At 42.5% G+C, this 21203-nt stretch overlaps 1 protein-coding gene across 6 annotated transcripts in view; it reads right to left on the bottom strand.

Annotated features, from left to right (window-relative positions):
- The window catches only part of LOC130369290 (POC1 centriolar protein homolog B-like), a 133511-nt gene extending 117224 nt beyond the window's left edge, over positions 1–16287 (bottom strand). For 4 of the 6 annotated variants that reach the window (XR_008892714.1, XM_056574368.1, XM_056574367.1 and 1 more), the window contains exons 1-4: positions 16215–16287; positions 7354–7438; positions 2981–3152; positions 2380–2559 (exon numbers count right to left, since the gene is read on the bottom strand). Coding sequence is in view for 5 of the 6 variants with exons in the window: in XM_056574368.1 (XP_056430343.1) it covers positions 2380–2559; positions 2981–3152; positions 7354–7438; positions 16215–16229 (452 nt within the window). In the remaining variant the exon portion in view is untranslated. The other 2 variants (XM_056574370.1, XM_056574372.1) reach the window with 2 other exon arrangements.
- Between the last annotated feature and the right edge of the window lie 4916 nt (positions 16288–21203).

Below are 21203 nucleotides of genomic sequence, written 5' to 3'. Positions count from 1 at the left end.
CTGCCGCAGATCGGCCCTGTAACATTAAATTATGAAAACTCACTGTTAAAACTGAAAAACATCATATTTAATGGGCCACAAAAACATAACTTAAAAATAAATAAATACTTTTAAAGCGCCAAGTGTTTGTGAAACTATCCCCTGGGTTATGTCGCATGCATCTACTAGCACTCAAGATTTTTCTGAAATTTTGCGACTTCTACTAATAGATATAAGGCAAATAAGACTACCACTTACCTAAGTCATCAAACGGAAAATGGAAAAGAACCTCATTCATCCAGGTGCTGCCGGTTAGGTCATCAGGTGGTGCACAAAATGTATACCTTTCGGACAATTCAAACGTATCCGACGCAACTGCACCAAGCCTGGAGATTTCTTTATATATTCAGCTTCGGTAGCTCAGGAGCGCTCTTTCACAGAGGAGCGGAAGGAGGCGTATCACGGCAGGCGTGACGTCACATGAAGCCATGAGGCCTGGCTTCATGTGACATCACGCCTGCCGTGATACGCCTCCTTCCGCTCTTCTGTGAAAGAGCACTCCTGAGCTACCGAAGCTGAATATATAAAGAAATCTCCAGGCTTGGTGCAGTTGCGTCGGATACGTTTGAATTGTCCGAAAGGTATACATTGCATCATTTTGTGCACCACCTGATGACCTAACCGGCAGCGCCTGGATGAATGAGGTTCTTTTCCATTTTCCGTTTGATGACTACGTCAGGACGTATGTGCCTGTGACCTCCGGCTTGCAGCCCTCCCTTGGACATCAGTGAGTACCCCATATGGGGTGATATGCGCTACTTCTATTTACATCTGGTGAGCAGCCACCTATAAGTGCCGTGGGTTTTTCCCCACATTTACACTTGCTGTTTGTCTTTAAGGGTAATACACGAGGCGCCGTTCCCCATTCTTTTTTCTTTCTATTTATTACCTAAGTCGGATGATTCGTACTGCTTTCTAATTGTAGTAGTGTCTTTTTGCACAGAAATAAAAAATAATATCATGAAAAGCTTCCCTCTAAGAAATAGCTTGTGTTAACTTTCCTGGGAATAATGGGGCAGATTAACTAAAGTTTTGTACCTAGATTTTGTAGTAAAAATGTGCCAAAAATTGATACATTTTGGGTGCAACTCATTGCAGACATACCGTATTTATAGAGGTATACCACGCACTGGCCTAACACGCACCCTCATTTTTCCAAGGAAATTTGTGTAAAAAACATTTTTTTTACCCAAATATCCTTGTTAAAGTGAGTGTGCGTGTATACCCCGATAAATTGCGAGCGCTTTAAATCAATTAACTGCAGCAGATTCTGCAGGGCCAGAGTCCCACTGCCGCTGCCCAACTCCCTCCCCCGTCCCTGGATTTATAGTTGCCTGTCCTGGGGTCAGAGTCCCGCCGCTGCCAGATTCCCTCCCCCATTCCCAGTTTTATAGTTGCCTGTCCTGGGGACTGCGCTCCTTCAAGCTCCGGTGGCGTCCTGAGCTGTCACTGTGCGCCGCACTCGTCATTGCGCAGCGCACAGCAACAGCGCAGGATGCCGCCGGAGCTTGAAGGAGCACGGTCCCCAGGACAGGCAACTATAAAACCGTGGATGGGGGAGGGAACCGGGCAGCAGCAGCGGGACTCTGGCCCCGCAGAAGCCGCTGCAGTTCATTGATTTAAAGCGCCCAGCTTTAAATCATTGAACTGCAGCAGCTTCTGCGGGGCCAGAAACAGTTTATCGGTGTATAACATGCAGATAGATTTTAGGCAAAAAAATTTTGCCTAAAAAATGAGTGTTACATGGCGATAAATACGGTATTTACACACATTTTTTATGTGTTTTCGACACGAGGCAGGGTCGAGCTACTCTAGTGTCATAGCCTGACATGTCTACTTGCTAGCCCTCATCAACCTGCTCATCCTTGAGGAAGCATGCTCTTGAGCAGCTTAGCATTGCACAGTTTTCTCCTAACACTTAACAGTTATCCAGTGGTGTCCTCAGCTCTTGGCAGCAAAAACAGCTGAAGAATTCACTTCAAAAACATTCAGCCAGCAGCTAAAACAAAGTAATTTTCTGTCAAATTTGTAGTTAAGGCTTGAATAAAGAGTCTATTGACACAGAAGTCCCCGTTTCTCTTATTTAAATGGAGCCAAACAGTAATACTAGACATAATGTTCCATGTGTCAGTCGTGGAGTCACAATAAAGCTGAAGGAGTTGTAATACTTCTCTATCGTGATCGGTGAAGGTACTAGCACTGATCACATATTGATAGCGTATCCTCTACTTTGCACAAAACCCCTTTCATGCTGAAAAAGATTGCACTTGGATCAAAAAAGAAAGCAGACAAAAAAAAAGCTTTGTATGTCTTTTCTGAACAAGCGGTGTAAAAACATACCTTGCACATCGGACCCAGTTTGTATGCTGGATAAGTGAGAAAAGAAAGCGCTGGTGATGAACACTCCAGGCTTTAATCGACTTGTCGTCAGATGCAGTGATCATGCACTGGCCGTCACCTGAAAAGTCCACGCTTCGTACCGATGCCGCATGGGCCTTAAATATGGTTGACTCCCCTTTGCTGAAAAAATTAAAATAAATGCACACACAGATTACTTAACAACAGAGATGGGCTGGTATGAAGGGCTAAATAAAGGAAATTTGACATGTAACATGATTTTCATTTAATAGTATATATTTATCCTTTACAAAACCAAATACTTGGTTTACATTTAGAATTAACCTAGAAATTTGCGAGTAAAGCTAAATGAAACCTTTTGAGGTATTCCCAGAATACACTGAGACACAATTTGTTCTCTGGTGTGTTCCCATAGGCCCCATGTAATAAAGCCATTACAATTAGAAGACTGAAATGGTCTTAAGCACTGCTGGAGGTCTATTTGGAACATCAGCACGTATAAGTATAGAACCCCAATTAACAAATGACTGAACTTACAATGTAACTAAATTCCATCTATTCTCTATTCCCATCCAGTACTTACATGTTAGGGGCCCAGAGTCTAACTGTCCTGTCCTTAGCGGCTGATGCCAGTAGGTGTCCATTAGGAGAAAACTGAACACTAGTCACAGCCTCTCTGTGTCCTATAAACCTGAAAGCTCGTGACTGAGGCTTGAAGTTCCAGACCATGACAAATGCATCGGCAGCAGAGGATGCTAGAAATATTCATAAAAAACAACAATGAGGTACACATGCCAATAATGTGTACACCAAAGAGCATGATAACAGTATTTACAAGGTGCATTACTTCATATCCTTAAACTTAGACATAAGTCTTCAGACCCTTTACTCAGTACTAAGTTGAAGTGCCTTTGACAGTAATTACAGCCTATAGTCTTCTTTTTTATATACTTTGTGGCAAATACAAAGTATATAAAAAAGAAGGTTGCAGCAGCACTCGGTCAAAAAATGGAGGCTCTTAGCGCACTTTTTGATCAAAATGTGTCCCCCATCCACCACGCAGAGGTGGCTTCATTTTGGATGGGATGCTATCACTAATTTTACTCACCTCTGCTGGGCATATGGCCTCTGACTGGGCGACATGCTGGATCCACTATCGATTTTAAAAAACTCCTGTGAAACAGGGAGGGGTGCACGACTACAGAGGGTGCCGCCACCCCTCCCCCCCTAAATTGCACAGCAAAAACCAAAAGAAAAATAGCCAGCACAACTACCCAATACATGGGTGCACGCTGCTGTGGCAAATACAAAGTATATGAAAAAGAAGGTTGCAGCAGCACTCTTGCTCAAAAAAAATGGAGGCCACCTACGCGTGGTGGATGGGGGACACGTTTTGATCAAAAAAGTGCGCAAAGAGCCTCCATTTTTTTGACCAAGAGCGCTGCTGCAACCTTCTTTTTTTGTATACAAGTTTTGCATACCTGGATTTGGGGATGTTATGCTATTCTTTTCTGCAGATCTTCTCAAGTTCAGAGGAAGTTACTACTAGGCCTCTCTAGAGATATTCCGCTCAGTTCAAGTCAGGGCTCCAACTGGGCCACTTAAAGGGTAGCTCCCACCATCCTATTTTTTTTTTGCTAGCCCGTTCTCAACCCCCCCCCCCCCCCCCCCGCTACGGCACTAGCCCGTTAACTCCTCCCCCCCCCCCAACCCCCCCCCGCCCCGCATACCCCATTCCCTCATTACACTTGCAGTTACTGCAGAGTCCGGCAGCGGGCGTGCAGGGACAGCGGCGGCAATGAGGCGGCGATGTGCGGGAGGAGTTGCCTCCCAGCCAGTGGCCGGGGAGCCAATGCGCTCGCTCCCGCCTGTTTGATTGACAGGCAGGGAGCAAGTGCAGCCTAACTAAAAAAGGACTGATTGCCACTCCAAAATCAGTCCTTTTTCAGTGGCCGGTTTTTAAATGTAATAAATTAAACCTTTTTAATGAAAAATAAACAAAAGTATATTAGAGATATGTTGTAGTACATACAAAATATCAAAAAATAAAGTTGGTGACAGTGCCCATTTAAAGATATTCACAGAGTTGTCCCTAAGACACTCATGTGTTGTTTTGGATGTGCTTACTGTGGCCCAGTCTGAGGACCAGAGCATTCTGGTTCAGGTTTTCATTAAAGGGAAACTGACGGGCTGTTCCCCCACACAAAAATCCAATATACTAGGTTATAGTGCGGGTGTGCAGCATTAAAATGAGTCAACGTGATCGCCTGCCCCCTCAATATTCCTGCCTTGCCCACCCATGAAATGAATAGTCAAACGTATTCACTCATGTCCCTAGAACGTGAGAGCCTGCTGGAGCATAGCACAGGCAGGCTCTCACGTCCTTGCAGAGTGAGAGTCAATATGTTTTCATATACAGTGGTTGTTTTGCCCATAAACCTATGAGATAAAGATATTCATTTGTAACCTGCTTACAGGTTTCTGAACATGCACTCCTTAGGAATTACAAAATGATGTACATTAAGCTCTTCCTAAACATGCAATGGTATATGGTCAAAGAGGATATTTAGAAATAAAATTACTTTAGAACATTGAACATGGGGAAAGTTTAGAAGTGTTAGGTAGACAGTTAAAGAAGTAACAAATTGTTAAACAGTTTAAAGGAAAACTGTCAACCTGTTCACCCACACTAAACCCAATACACTGGATTATAGTGTGGGTGAACAGGAGTCCAACGAGGGGACACTTACTTAAATATGTCCAGTAGGTCCTGAGATATGCCCCCCAGAATATCCACTGCGTGAATCGCCCAGTGGGCACGATGCTTTGGGACTCCACTTTACTAGGATGTGGAGTCACAGATAATGAATATGTAAATTAAGCTGATAAAGCCCCGCCCCCACTGGCGATTCACTGAATTCAGCAGTGCATCTTCTGGAGGACATATCTCAGGACCTACTGGACATATTTAAGCAAGTGACCTCTCATTGGACTCGTGTTCACCCACACTATAAGCCAGTGTATAAGGTTTAGTGTAAGGGTGAACGGGCTGACAGTTTTCCTTGAAAAAGGTAAGGGTGCGTTCACACCACGGTTTGTCAATACGGGGACCGGATCCGGCTGGGGGGAGTGAAAACCGGGAGCTCCCCTACCCCAGCCAGTTTTGTGACAGGACCTAAAACCGTGGTTTTAGGTCTGGTCACAAAACTGGAAACGGGGCAAAAATTTGCCAACGGAGTCACTTTCTGACTCCGATCGGCTCATTCAGAGGAATGATATGCAGGCTGAGCCGGATCCGGTCCCCGTATTGACAAACCGTGGTGTGAATGCACCCTAACTCAAAAGTCCCCATCCTCAGGCTGCTTTCACAAGTGTAATATAGACACATTTTTGCATTCGTAATGAGGCCAAAAGTTTCGGCCCAACAATGGGCATAAAGGCCTAGACTGACAGTATCATAGTTCTCTATGATGCTTTTAGTTTGAGTTTCTAAACCAGTGGTTGGGTCATGGCTTATCACTGTAATAAACACAGAAAAAAAAGCAACCTTAATACCAATGTTCAACCTAAGCCACTAATGTTACAACATCCTAGTGATTACCTGCTACCACTAAGTGATCTTTATGGAGTCCTTCTCCAGACGGTAAGAGCAGCAAAGCTGGAAAGATACGTGCTTACTCATCCACTTCTCCTGGCTTATTCTAATGGTTTGTGGGAGACTGGTCCAATTTTTTTAAGAACACTACAAGTCCACTACAAAATCCTGCAGGACAGCACTTTAGATCTCGGAATACCTGCATATTTGTTCCTCTATAGCAGTGGTGGTCCATGACTCCATCAAAGGTGCACACAACGACAGACACATGCCTTTTTACTGCTGCAGTGCCACATAAAAGGAAAAAAGGTGCTCTTATGTTTCTTGTGGCAGGCAAGAGCACTCTGCATACAGGAGTGGTCATGCCTGATCATAATCCTGGAGAAGACAGCTGCATCATATGAAATTCATTTTCCCAGCGCCACATTCAGCACCCAGTTGAGCAGCATTGCCCTTGAGCGACAGGTATAAACTAATGGCCAGGACTGTACACGATTGAAACACTGGGATCAATCTGCTGAACAAATTCCTAAAGGTTATATAATTTCGGATTTGTAGATAAGGATTTAACTTGAGGCGTATTAAAAGAAAGCTTGAAAAAAACATAAAAAAATTAAAAAAATCTTAGCTCTGGAGTCACATTATAGTTCTTCAGGATTAAACTATAAACATACATCCCTTGTGTTAAAGAGTCCTAAGTATCCTGTGTATCTGTGTAACTGACTGACCACAGATTATGATAAGGGATTTATACAATGCAGTATCAGAGAGGAGTGCTTAGGAATCTCAACATTTGTCAGGATATTCCCAAGGAACAAAGTTAAAGGGGTACTCCGGTGAAAAACTTTTTTTTTTTTAAATCAACTGGTGCCAGAAAGTTAAACAGATTTGTAAATTACTTCTATTAAAAATTCTTAATCCTTCTTGTACTTATTAGCTGCTGAATTCTTTTCTTTTTGAAACACAGAGCTCTCTGCTGACATCTCTGTCCATTTTAGGAACTGTCCAGCACAGCATATGTTTTCTATGGGGATTTCCTTTTACTCTGGACAGTTCCTAAAATGGACAGAGATGTCAGCAGAGAGCACTGTGCTCATGATGTCAGTGTTTCAAATGGAAAATAATTTCCACTGTAGTATTCAGCAGCTAATAAGTACAGGAAGCATTAAGATTTTTTTTAATAGAAGTAATTTACAAATCTGTTTAACTTTCTGGCACCAGTTGATTTAAAAAAAAGGTTTTCACCGGAGTACCCCTTTAAAGGCTCACACTCAAGGGCTAAACATAAATGGGGAAATGGGCGGCTGCAGTACGTTTTACCAACAACTGTCATGTTTTTTTCAAAGTACATAAGCAACTACCAAGTTGTTTGCTGTCTGGACTGAAGTCAACACAGGTGACGGCATCCTTATGTCCTTTGAAATGGCGTGTCAGGGACGGGTCTTCCTGTGGAAAAGATAAGGGGGTCATTAGTAAAGTAGAACGGCTATCAATTCTATACATGGTTTATGTGAAAGATCATTTGTGCTCATCTAAGGAAAAAAAGCCAAGTAGTGCTGGACCCAACACGTATTGGGGTGCGTTCACATCTAGGATACAGCGAGAGAATTTCAAAACCGCTTCTGCCAAATCCCTCCCGGATCCATGAAGTACCCCAATGATTTCAATTAGCTCATTTTATGACCGTATGCGCTTTCTTTGTAACTGGACTGAAAACCGTGGTCTGCTGGACTTCTTATTCCAGTTCAAAAACAAATAGTTTTTTTCTGAATGAAATAGCAGATCTCCTAGCAGACCATTCCATGAAAAGTAAACATTACCCAGGTAAGGGCTCGTTCACACGGCCATCTGTCCCCGTAATATTTCTCCCGTCCAAGTTCCGCTATTGCAGTTTTTATACGGCTATTAATGCAATTGATGTCAATGGGATTTATTTACAATCCTTGGTCAGCCGTTTGCACCCGTCTGCTCTCATTTCTGTTATTTTTTTGAAGGAGAAAAGACAGTGCATGCAGTATTTTTTATCCCTTCAAAAATTAGAAACGGATATTATAAATTCAGATTAGAAACGGATATTATAAATTCAGATTAGAAACGGATATTATAAATTCAGATTAGAAACGGATATTATAAATTCAGATTAGAAACGGATATTATAAATTCAGATTGGAAACGGATATTATAAATTCAGATTGGAAACGGATATTATAAATTCAGATTAGAAACGGATATTATAAATTCAGATTAGAAACGGATAATATAAATTCAGATTAGAAACGGATATTAAAAATTCAGATTAGAAACGGATATTATAAATTCAGATTAGAAACGGATATTATAAATTCAGATTGGAAACGGATATTATAAATTCAGATTGGAAACGGATATTATAAATTCAGATTAGAAACGGATAATATAAATTCAGATTGGAAACGGATATTATAAATTCAGATTAGAAACGGATATTATAAATTCAGATTGGAAACGGATATTATAAATTCAGATTAGAAACGGATAATATAAATTTAACATTGAAGTCTATGGGTAACGGGTTAAAAACAGATGAGCCTTTAAAGGGGTATTCCAGGAAAAAACTTTTTTATATATCAATTGGCTCCAGAAAGTTAAACCGATTTGTAAATTACTGCTATTAAAAAATTGTAATTCTTTCAGTACTTATGAGCTTCTGAAGTTAAGGTTATTCTTTTCTGTCTAAGTGCTCTCTGATGACATCTGTCTCGGGAACCGCCCAGTTTAGAAGAAAATCTATTAAAAAAAAAGTTTTTTCCTGGAATACCCCTTTAACCCCTTAAGGACGCAGGACGTAAATGTACGTCCTGGTGAGGTGGTACTTAACGCACCAGGACGTACATTTACGTCCTAAGCATAACCGCGGGCATCGGAGCGATGCCCGTGTCATGCGCGGCTGATCCCGGCTGCTGATCGCAGCCAGGGACCCGCCGGCAATGGCCGACGCCCGCGATCTCGCGGGCGTCCGCCATTAACCCCTCAGGTGCCGGGATCAATACAGATCCCGGCATCTGCGGCAGTTCGCGATTAAAATGAACGATCGGATCGCCCGCAGCGCTGCTGCGGGGATCCGATCATTCATAACGCCGCACGGAGGTCCCCTCTCTTTCCTCCGTGCGTCCCCTCCCGCAATAAAAAAGTAAAACGTCCGTTTTTTCCTATTTTACCCCCAAAAAGCGTAAAAAACATTTTTTATAGACATATTTGGTATCACCGCGTGCGTAAATGTCCGAACTATTAAAATAAAATGTTAATGATCCCGTACGGTGAACGGCGTGAACGAAAAAAAAATTAAAAAGTCCAAAATTCCTACTTTTTTAATACATTTTATTTAAAAAAAAAATTATAAAAAATGTATTAAAAGTTTTTTATATGCAAATGTGGTATCAAAAAAAAGTACAGATCATGGCGCAAAAAAATGAGCCCCCATACCGCCGCTTATACGGAAAAATAAAAAAGTTATAGGTCATCAAAATAAAGGGATTATAAACGTACTAATTTGGTTAAAAAGTTTGTGATTTTTTTTAAGCGCAACAATAATATAAAAGTACGTAATAATGGGTATCATTTTAATCGTATTGATCCTCAGAATAAAGAACACATGTCATTTTTACCATAAATTGTACGGCGTGAAAACAAAACCTTCCAAAATTAGCAAAATTGCGTTTTTCGTTTTAATTTCCCCACAAAAATAGTGTTTTTTGGTTGCGCCATACATTTTATGATATAATGAGTGATGTCATTACAAAGGACAACTGGTCGCGCAAAAAACAAGCCCTCATACTAGTCTGTGGATGAAAATATAAAAGAGTTATGATTTTTAGAAGGCGAGGAGGAAAAAATGAAAACGTAAAAATTAAATTGTCTGAGTCCTTAAGGCCAAAATGGGCTGAGTCCTTAAGGGGTTAATGTCTCAGTTTGCACCTGTTTTTTCCAATCTATTTTTGATCAGTTATTCCTTCTGAGCATGCTCAGAAGAGGTGTGAGGAACCAGCCAGACAAAAATTTAAAATTGATGCAACAAGATGCCACTTAATGGTATCCTTTTTGCATCAGTTTGCATCCGTTTAGCAGCAATGATGGGAGAATAGCAGGACAGGAGACAACAGGCATGTGAACCTGCCTAAAACATCCTGAAAATGCATTTCTGAACTATGTTATGACAAGTTTATGGATAGTAGGGATGGCCCAATAGCTTTTTTAAAGACTGGATATGAGTACTGAAACGTCTTTTCAAATCCCGACCATTACCAGCTACTGATACTTTTTCTTTCAATATCATGAAAGTTTTCCAAACTTTTTTATTTTTTGTGGGAAAAGGGGGTGATTTAAATTTTTATTAGGGGCGGGACTTTGATCAAACATTTAACATAAAGCTGTAAAAGTAGTGTAAGCCTTGCAGTGTGTACTGCCTGTCATCCAGCTTTCCTAAAGTCCAGAAGCTCCAGCCTCAGAAATGAGGGGCTGCTGTGGCAATCGAGTATGGCGGCAGTGCAGTCTCCCAGCCTCTGCTCTTATAGCCCTCAAACAAATATGTAAATGTTCAGTATCTGCCCCAATGATGGTATCAGGACATCCCTAATGGATGGGTCAAGCAATACATTTTGGACCATAGAAAAATATATGCTCAATGTATAGTTAAATTATGGTGAGTGCATTCTAAGGCTATGTTCACATTTCGGAATGTCTGAATGGAAAATCCTGTGTGGACATTCTGGAGACTGCAGAAACATCTGCCAAGGAAGTTCTGCGGTGTGCACAGTGCTGCAGAATTCCATTGAATACAATAGGACTCTGCTGCTGCAGAATCTCCATGCAGAATTCCAATGCGGAAATTCCAAGGTGTGAACATAGCCTATGGGTCCATTAATTGGAATCATTTTTGAGTGGAATCAAGCGGAAAAATATGTGAGGCACATTGTTTTCCATAGTATTCTGCTGCACCGTGCACATGGCAGAATTTCTGTAGCAGAAACATTTGCTGTGGAAATTCAAGTTTCAGACTCTGATGAAAGAATGAACATGTTTATTCTTTCAGTGGAATCCGTTCGGGCATGAATTTCCATCACTGTGCATGTCCGAGCCCTTCTAGCGCTAATTGATTCTGCGCCTATAGCATACGGAACATGCACTCAGAACTTTTCCCGGAAGGATATTTGGCCTTATGAAGAGTTTCTTAGCGGTATCAGTCATAGCTATACCTGGATACATACATTAGAGACTCCCTACCAATGTATATGTCTGACAAAATCCTACCTTTCTGACATGCATTTATATATACAGTATGGGGAAATTTATCATTGTATATAGAGCTGTTTTGTGTCTTTTTTTTGCGCAAAAATATGCGTAAGCGTTTTTTTTGCATATTTTTTGAGCAAATTTTGATAGAATTCTTCATAGTCTTGTCTATAGTTAAAGGGGTAGTCCAGTGGTGAAAAACTTATCCCCTATACTAAGGATAGGGGATAAGTTTGAGATCGCGGGGGGTCCAACCGCTGGGGCCCCCTGCGATCTCTCTGTACGGGGGCCAGGCTCTCCGGCCAGATAGCGAGTGTCGACCCCCGCACGAAGCGGCCGCCGACACGCCCCCTCAATACATCTTTATGGCGCTGCCTTCGTCAATCTCCGGCTCTGCCATAGAGTTGTATTGAGGGGGTGTGTCGGCCGCCGCTTCGTGCGGGGGTCGACACGCCCCCTTCGCGCGGGCTGTCGGGGCCCCATAATGGAGATCGCAGGGGGCCCCAGCGGTCGGACCCCCCGCGATCTCAAACTTATCCCCTATCCTTAGTATAGGGGATAAGTTGTTCACCACTGGACTACTCCTTTAAGTTTACCATAGAGCATTTTCTAACTGCGGGGGTTTTTTTTGCGCAAAAAGAATGCACAAACTGCATTTTCTTGCGCATATATACACCACCTCGAAGGACACGTACCAAAGTGTCTATTTTGGCACAGTAAGGACTGCTACTCCCATCATGGAAAGACTCTGCCCATGATGGGAGTTGTAGTCCAGGGGTTGAGGTGCAGATCCCACCGGGTGAATCTGCAGAGACCCGCTGCGATCCGCATTTACCAACTATACAAGCCAGCGGCACATGCGGCTACACTGCGCTGGACGCCGCTCCTGTATACACTGTCATAATTCATAATCCCCACCGCCAGAAGAGGGGAGCACTGATTAGTCAATAGCTATTCACCAATCAGAGCTCTACTCTCCCGATTATGAATTATAACAGCTGTATATAGGAGCCAGCGGCAGCACAGTGTAGTGTAGCCGCATGCACCACCGGCTTGTACAGTTAATAAATGCGGTTTGCAGCGCATCTCCAGAGAATGATCTGCACCTCTGCCCTTGGACTACTACTCCCATCATGGGACAGAGTCTGTCCCATGATGGGAGTAGTTGTAGTACTGTAGCGCTGAGGGATGGCACTTGTACATGCCTCAGCTGCGGGACTTTTAGGACTACTACTCCCATCATGGACAGACTCTTCCCATGATGGGAGTTGTAGTCCAGGGGCTGAGGGGCAGATCGCCCTGGGTAATTCTGCAGAGACCCGCTGCGATCCGCATTTAAGTTAACAAGCCGGCGGTACATGCGTCTACACTGCGCTGCCCGCTAACTCCTGTATACACTATCATAATTCATAATCCCCGCCAAATAAATTATGAAAGTGTACATAGGAGCCGGCAGGCAGCGCAGTGTAGACGCATGTACCGCCGGCTTGTTAACTTAAATGCGGATCATTAGGTGTCTAGAATAGACACCTAATGATAAATCTCCCCCTATGTACATATAACCATGTTTTGTAGTTAGGGGACATACACGTGGGTTACCTGGACAGATTGGACATGCCATATAGTCTCATGGTAAAATAAATACTATGGGTAGGGTCACAGACAGTGCATCCGCAGCGTTTTTAATGCAGCAGATGTGCTGCTGGCATCACAAAGCGACAGCAGAGCGAGCTCCCCTCTCAATGTAGCTCTATGACCCACATTTATCATTGCAGTGCAAGTGAAGCATTTTTTTACACCATTTTTTTTGTGTGCTGATAATGTGTAGGAGAACCAAATTTATTAAAAGGTAAAAGAGCTTTGATAAATTTTGTGCAGGTCACATTTTCTGAAATTTCTGTCTACACATACACCAAAAAGCTGCACCATGTCTGGGCTGGTGTGGTTTTAGAGACTTTTCAGTGGCTTTGCGCCTTTTTTTGCTCCTTTTTACAAAAAGGCGCAATGATAAATCCCTTCCATATCATGTATATTGCCAAAATCAGTGGATTGCAACTCAAAACCAGTGGATTGCAACTCAAAATCAGCAGAAATGTGTAAACAAAAAGGGGCAAAAAAGGAGCGAAAAACCCTGCTTGTGCCTTTTTTGCCCCTTTTTTAGACACAAAAAACAGTCTGAAGACAATGATAAATGTGGGCCTATATGTCTACCCATAGCGGTGTATTTCACGACGACAGTCACAGGCTAACACACAGAGCTAACCAGCCGTGACAGGGTAGCTCTGTGACTGCCAGCAGCGCATCCACAGCGTCAAATACGCTGCGGATGTGATGTGTGTGTGATCCTACCCTATAGCAATGGTCTGCATATAAAGCCCATAGTGTTTATAGACATTGGCCCTCATTTACTAAGAGTGGAGTGTCGGTTTGTGTTTTTGCGCGTCCTTTACTTCTTTTTTTTCTGATGCTATTTACTAATCTGTTGCCCAATTTCCCTTTCTTTCTGTCGCAGGTTTTTTTCTGTCGCACAAAATGTATTCTGTGCGACAGAAAAAAGTCTCTGCAAATTCTGACTACATTAGTGCTTGTACTACTACCTTCATCATGGAACAGGGTATGTTCCATGTTGGGGGTAGTAGTAGAGGGGCTGAGGGATTGATCGCACCAGGTCTCACTTCTGAGACCCGATCCGATCAGATGTTATTAAGCAGGGGAGCGGGCGGCATGTTCCGATTCCCTGCAATGTACAGTAAACTTTCATTTTTAAATTCCCCACCAGGAGCCAATCAGGGCTCCTGACAAGGTTTTAATATAGAAGCGCTGTGGTGGGCAAAGATGTATAGAATCGCTGGGGGGTATATATCTGGCCCCTCCAGTGTTTCTATATATCTTTCCCCCCTGCTGTGCTATATCAAACTTAGTGCCCGCTGCGCTTGAATAAATGTATTGCCCCCCCCAGCGCTATTATATATATCGATACTGACCCCCGCTGAGCATATTTATATATATATATACTGACCCACCCCCCCAGCTGCACATATTAATATTCATGCTCTCCCTCCCCTGGCTGCCAATGAATGAAAACTCTATTAGCGGCGGAGCAGAAGGCTGCTGCCCGCTCACGCTGCTAAGAGTTTGTCATTCATAGCGGGCAGCAGCTGCATATCATGCTGTGGGGGTCAGACATATGGATATATGTCTAACCCTCACATCATACATATACAAATGCCGGCTCACCGCTATGAATGACAAGTAAAGCAGTGCAGGGAGGCTCGCGCTGCTGCTCCTAATAGCTTACTTGTCATTCATAGCGGTGAGCCGGCATTTGTATATGTATGATGTGAGGGTTAGACATATATCCATATGTCTGACCCCCACAGCATGAAATGCAGCTGCTGCCTGCTATGAATGACAAACTCTTAGCAGCGTGAGCGGGCAGCAGCCTTCTGCTCCACCGCTAATAGAGTTTTCATTCAATGGCAGCCAGGGGAGGGAGAAAATATGAATATTAATATGCGCAGCTGGGGGGGGTCAGTATATATATATAAATATGCGCAGCGGGGTCAGTATAGATATATAATAGCGCTGGGGTGCAGTACATTTCTTCAAGCACAGCGGGCACTAAGTTTGATATAGCGCAGCAGGGGGAAAGATATATAGAAATGCTGGAGGGGCCAGATATATACCCCCCCCCCCCCAGCGATTCTATACATCTTTGCCCACCACAGCGCTTCTATATTAAAACCCTGTCAGGAGCCCTGATTGGCTCCTCGGTGGGGAATTTAAAAATGAAAGTTTACTGTACATTGCAGGGGATCGGAACATGCCGCCCGCTCCCCTGCTTAATAACATCTGATCGGATCGGGTCTCTGAAGTGAGACCTGGTGCGATCAATCCCTCAGCCCCTCTACTACTACCCCCAACATGGAACAGACCCTGTTCCATGCTGGGGGTAGTAGGATTCACTCCGTTTTGAGGAATTTACCGACAGCTCTGAGCTGTCGGTTTTCTGTGAAGCAAAACTGACAGGTTTTCCTGTGAATTTTCTTCACACTCGGAGTGTTTTTTCTCTTTTTGTCGGGAACACGCCCCTTTTGTTGTTGTTTTTTTTCACTCTGAGTGATTTTGATTTTGTCAGGTTGTGCACCAGATCCTGGCGCAAATTCTGTCGCAGACAGAAGTCTGGCGCAAAACCCGACAAAAAGTGTTGGGATCCTGTTAGTAAATGAGGGCCATTATCTTGTCCACACAGCAATGTTATATACTATGGAGGTATTCTACCCAGGGGATTTCTCAAACAGTTCCAGGTAAATTCCGCTCAGACTTTCGAAGAGGAAATTTGGAGGGGATCCAATTGCAGTGGCCTTGTTTTCTATGGGATGCTATTGCTTTGTACGCACTGCGCAATTTTCAATATGGATCTGGATTCTGCTTAATTAACCCCGATTCCTGGTGGCGCCGATCTGCTGAATTTACTCGGTATGCATATAGCTTTATTATAAGGTTCTCTTTATTTCCCATAGCAACCAATCACAGCTCAGCTTTCATTTTGCCAGAGCGATATGAGATAAGAAAGCTTAGCTGTGATTGGTTGCTATGAGCAACAAAGCAGATCTTACGGCTTGCTAAATCTCCCCACAGTTACTAGCACATAACAGACAGCAGAACTCACACTATGGCCGAATTGCTTACAAACAACCTCGTAGAGCAGGGTTTCCCAGCCAGTGGGCCTCCAGCTGTTGCAAAACTACAACTCCCAGCATGCCCGGACAGCCGAAGGCTGTCCGGGCATGCTGGGAGTTGTAGTTTTACAACAGCTGGAGGCCCACTGGTTGGGAAACACTGCCCCTAGAGCCTGAATATGAGTGTACACCCTAGGAATAACACACTAAGCGCACGCAGCACGTTTACAGCCTACATAAAAAGAGACAAGTGGCCACTGTCAACAGCTCACCAGCACCGACGCCATGGATCACACAGAGCGGAATATTCGAAGCGACCAATCAACAGTCTCTACTTCAGTCATGTGACCAGCGCTGAAACGTCATCGGCCCACGTGATCTCTGGGCACTCGCTTACTGGGCGGGTGGTGACAGAACGAGGAAGCGAAGAGCGATACAGATAGGAATAGGATATATGGCGCTAAATGAAGGGTCTTCTATTAATCTGTACTGACCTCTGACCCTTCAGTTCCTTATTGTTTCTGAACAGTGAGGACTACCATGACCTATGTCTGGGCGCCCCTTCCAAAATATCACCCATTACTTTGAGATGAGGCACAATATTGTGTGTATAACCCCTTAAAGATGCAGGGCTTTTCCGCTTTCAATTTTGCACAGAAAATTCCATATTATGGCTTATTTTTTGTGCCACCAATTCTACTTTGCAGTGACCTTAGTCATTTTACCTAATAATCCATGGCAAAACGGAAAAAAAATTCATTGCGCAACAAAATTGAAGAAAAAATGTCATTTTGTAAATTTTGGGGGCTTCCGTCTCTACGTAGTATATTTTTCGGTAAAAATGACACCTTATATTTATTCTGTAGGTCCATACGATTAACTTGATACCCTACTTATATAGGTTTGATTTTGTCGTACTGTAACTTTTATTTTTCCGCGTACGGGCCGGTATGAGGGCTCATTTTTTGTGCCGTGTTCTGAAGTTTTTAGCGGTACCATTTTTGTATTGATTGGACTTTTTGATCGCTTTTTATTCATTTTTTCATGATATAAAAAGTGACCAAAAATACGCTATGTTGGAATTTAGAATTTTTTTGCGCGTACGTCATTGACCGTGAGGTTTAATTAACGATATATTTTTATAGTTCGGACAGTTACGCACGCGGCGATACCACATATGTTGATTTAAACATTTTTTATTTATTTTTAATGGGAAAAGGGGGTTGATTCAAACTTCTATTAGGAAAGGGGTTAAAGGGGTATTCCAAGCAAAACCTTTTTTTATATATCAACTGGCTCCGGAAAGTTAAACAGATTTGTAAATTACTTCTATTAAAAAATCTTAATCCTTCCAATAGTTATTAGCTTCTGAAGTTTTCTGTCTAACTGCTCAATGATGATGTCACGTCCCGGGAGCTGTGCATGATGGGAAAATATCCCCATAGGAGCTGGACAGCTCCTGGGACGTGAGTCATCAGAAAGCAGTTAGACAGAAAACAGCAACTCAAATTCAGAAGCTAATAACTATTGGAAGGATTAAGATTTTTTTTAATAGAAGTAATTTACAATTCTGTTTAACTTTCCGGAGCCAGTTGATACATAAAAAAAAAGTTTTGGCCTGGAATACCCCTTTAAATGATCTGTATTAACTTTTTTTCCCCACTTTTTTCTTGCAGTGTTATAGCTCCCAGTATCCCGGAAAATAAGGAGAATTGGGGTTGTCCAATACAGCCCACCCCCGGAAGGGATAGGAGTGCGGTGGTAGGGGTGCCACCCCTTCTACCCCTGTGATTGGATTGATTGGTCAGAAGCGACCGACCAATCGCGCACGCGTGTGGGGGAGGTTTAAAGTTCAGTTCCCCTGCTCTGCCCACCCATGGGTGTCCGGGCAGAGTGGGGGAACAGTGGAGCTCACCCAATCCAGGTGGCGGCAATGATGTCATGACGATGGCAGCGCAGAATCTCTAAGCTGTGGCCCTTCAGATCTTGCAAAACTACAAGTCCCAGCATGCCCAGACAGCAAATGGCTGTGTGGGCATGCTGGGATGTGTAGTTTTGCAACATCTGGAGGGCCACAGTTTGGAGATCACTGTGCAGTGGTCTCTAAACTGTGGCCATCAAGATGTTGCATGACTACAACTCCCAGCATGCACGAACAGCAAACTGCTGTCTCGGCATGCTGGGAGTTGTAGTTGCGTGCCTCCAGCGGTTGCATAACTACAACACCCAGCATGCACAGTCTGTCAGTGCATGCTGGGAGTTGTAGTTTTGGCACAGCTGAAGGCACACTGGTGAGGAAACACAGAGTAACAAAATCCTATACTTCCGTTAGACTATAATGGGATTTTCTATGGGATTTTCTAATTTCCGTTATAGTCCGTTATTGATAACGGACATTAGTTTGTTATGGAAGATAGTAATGGGAGAAATAGTTCATGAACTATTTCTCCCATTACTATCTTCCGTAACAAACTAACGTCCATTATCAATAACGGACTATAACGGATATTAGAAAATCCCATAGACTATAATGGGATTTTCTAACGGACGTATAGGATTTTGTTACTGCCGTTTTCAGCTGATTTTCAAACAGATCTTCCTACTGATGTTTAAAAACGGAAGATTTTGTAGTGTGAAAGAAGCCTTAGGTAACAGAGCCAGCAGAGCACTTGACGTCCACACATGGGGCATTTTTACTCAGAAGAAATGGGGTTACAAATTTTATGAGGCATTTTCTCCTATTACCCCGTGTAAAAAATGTAAAATTTGGGTGAAAAACAGCATTTACACATCCGACTTTAACGAAAAGTCGTCAAACACCTGTGGGGTGTTAAGGCTCACTGGACCCCTTGTTATGTTCCTTGAGGGGTGTAGTTTCCAAAATTGTAGGCCATGTGTTTTTTTTTTTTGTTTGTTTTTTCCTGCTGTTCTGACACCATAGGGGTTTCCTAGATGTGACATGCCCCCCAAAAACTATTTCAGGAAAATTTGCTTTCCAAAAGCCAAATGTGACTCCTCCTCTTCTGAGCATTGTAGTGCGCCCACAGTGCACTTGACATCCACACATGGGATATTTCCATACTCAGGAGAAAATGTCCCCCAAAATTTATAACCCCATTTCTTCTATTACCCCTTGTAAAAATGTAAAATTTGGGGAAAAACTAGCATTTTAGTGAAAAAAAATAAAAAATCATTTACACATCCATCTTTAATGAAAAGTCATCAAACACCTGTGGGGTGTTAAGGCTCACTGGACCCCTTGTTACAATCCCTGAGGGGTGTAGTTTCCAAAATAGTATGTCATGTGTTTTTTTTTCTATTCTGGCACAATAGGGGCTTCTTAAATGTGACATGCCCCCCAAAAACCATTTCAGAAAAACTCACTGTCCAAAATCCCATTGTCGCTCCTTCCCTTGTGAGCCCTCTAGTGCACCCACAGAGCACTTGACATACGCATATGAGGTATTTCACTACTCGAGAGAAATTGGGTTACAAATTTTAGGAAGATGTCTGTACTTTAACCCCTTGTAAAAATTCAAAAACTGGGTCTACAAGAACATGCCAGTGTAAAAAAATGAAGATTTTGAATTTTCTCCTTCAATTTGCTGCTATTCCTGTGAAACACCTAAAGGGTTAACAAACCTTTTGAATGTCATTTTGAATACTTTGAGGGGTGCAGTTTTTATAATGGGGTCATTTGTGGGGTATTTCTAATATGAAGACCCTTCAAATCCACTTCAAAACTGAACTGGACAGATTTTGATCGTTTTGTGAAAAATGTCTTCCAAAAGTAAAAACATGTCAACTTTATGATGCAAACATAAAATAGACATATTGTATATGTGAATCAATATATAATTTATTTGTGATGTCCATTTCCTTATAAGCAAAGAGTTTCAAATAAAAAAAAAAATGCAAAATTTTCACATTTTCCATCAAATTTGGGAATTTTTCACCAAGAAATGATGCAAATATCGACAAAATTTTACCACTTACATGAAGTAGAATATGTCTGAAAAAAAAATCTCGGAATCAGAATGAAAAGGAAAAGCATCCCAAAGTTATTAAAGGGGTACTCCGGTGGAAAACTTTTTTATTTTTTTAAATCAACTGGTGCCATAAAGTTAAACAGATTTGTAAATTACTTCTATTAAAAAATCTTAATCCTTCCAGTAGTTATTAGTTGCTGAATACTACAGAGGAAATTATTTTCTTTTTGGAACACAGAGCTCTCTGCTGAATCACGAGCACAGTGCTCTCTGCTGACATCTCCTTCCATTTTAAGAACTGAACAGAGCAGTAGAAAATCCTCATAGCAAACATATGCTGGAGAGAACTGTGCTCGTGTTCCAAAAAGAAAATAATTTCCTTTGTAGTATTCAGCAGCTAATACGTACTGGAAGGATTAAGATTTTTTTTATAGAAGTAATTTACAAATCTATTTATCTTTCTGGCAACAGTTGATTTAAAAAAAAGTTTTCCACCGGAGTACCCCTTTAATACTTAACCTCTTAAGGACCAAGGACGTACCGGTACGTCCTGAGTCCTCTCCCGTTCTATAACGCGGGGCAACGGTGTGGCCCCGCATCATAGCCGTGGCTAATAGTGCGCGGCAGTGATCGCGGTGCCGCGCGCTATTAACCCTTTAGACGTGGCGTTAAAAGTTGAACCCCGTGTCTAAAGTGAAACTAAAACGGTGCCGACTAGCTCAGGGGGCTGTTCGGGATCGCCGCGGCAAAATCGCGGCACCCCGAACAGCTGAGACACAGCAGGAGGGCCCCTTACCTTGCCTCCTGGTGTCCAATCGCCAAATGACTGCTCAGTGCCTGAGATCCAGGCATGATCAGTCAAGCGGCAGAATCATTGATCAATGGTTTCCTATGAGAAACCATTGATCAATGTAAAAGATCAGTGTGTGCAGTGTTATAGCCCTCTATGCAAGCTATGACATTGCAAAAAAAAAGTGAATAAAGATCATTTAACCCCTTCCCTAATAAAAGTTTGAATCACGCCCCTTTTTCCATGTAAAAAAACCCCAGTGTAAATAAAAATAAACATATGTGGTATCGTCGCGTGCGGAGTTATAAAAATATATCGTAATTTTTTTCCAGAAGTACGACAAAATCAAACCTATATAAGTAGGGTATCATTTTAATTGTATGGACCTACAGAATAAAGAAAAGGTGTCATTTTTACCGAAAATTGTACTGTGTAGAAATGGAAGCCCCCAAAAGATACAAAATGGCATTTTTTTTGTTTAA

This window comes from Hyla sarda, chromosome 4 (genome assembly GCF_029499605.1).
Source record: "Hyla sarda isolate aHylSar1 chromosome 4, aHylSar1.hap1, whole genome shotgun sequence".
Classification (NCBI taxonomy): Eukaryota; Metazoa; Chordata; class Amphibia; order Anura; family Hylidae; genus Hyla; species Hyla sarda.
This window is presented reverse-complemented; position numbering and strand designations above follow the sequence as displayed.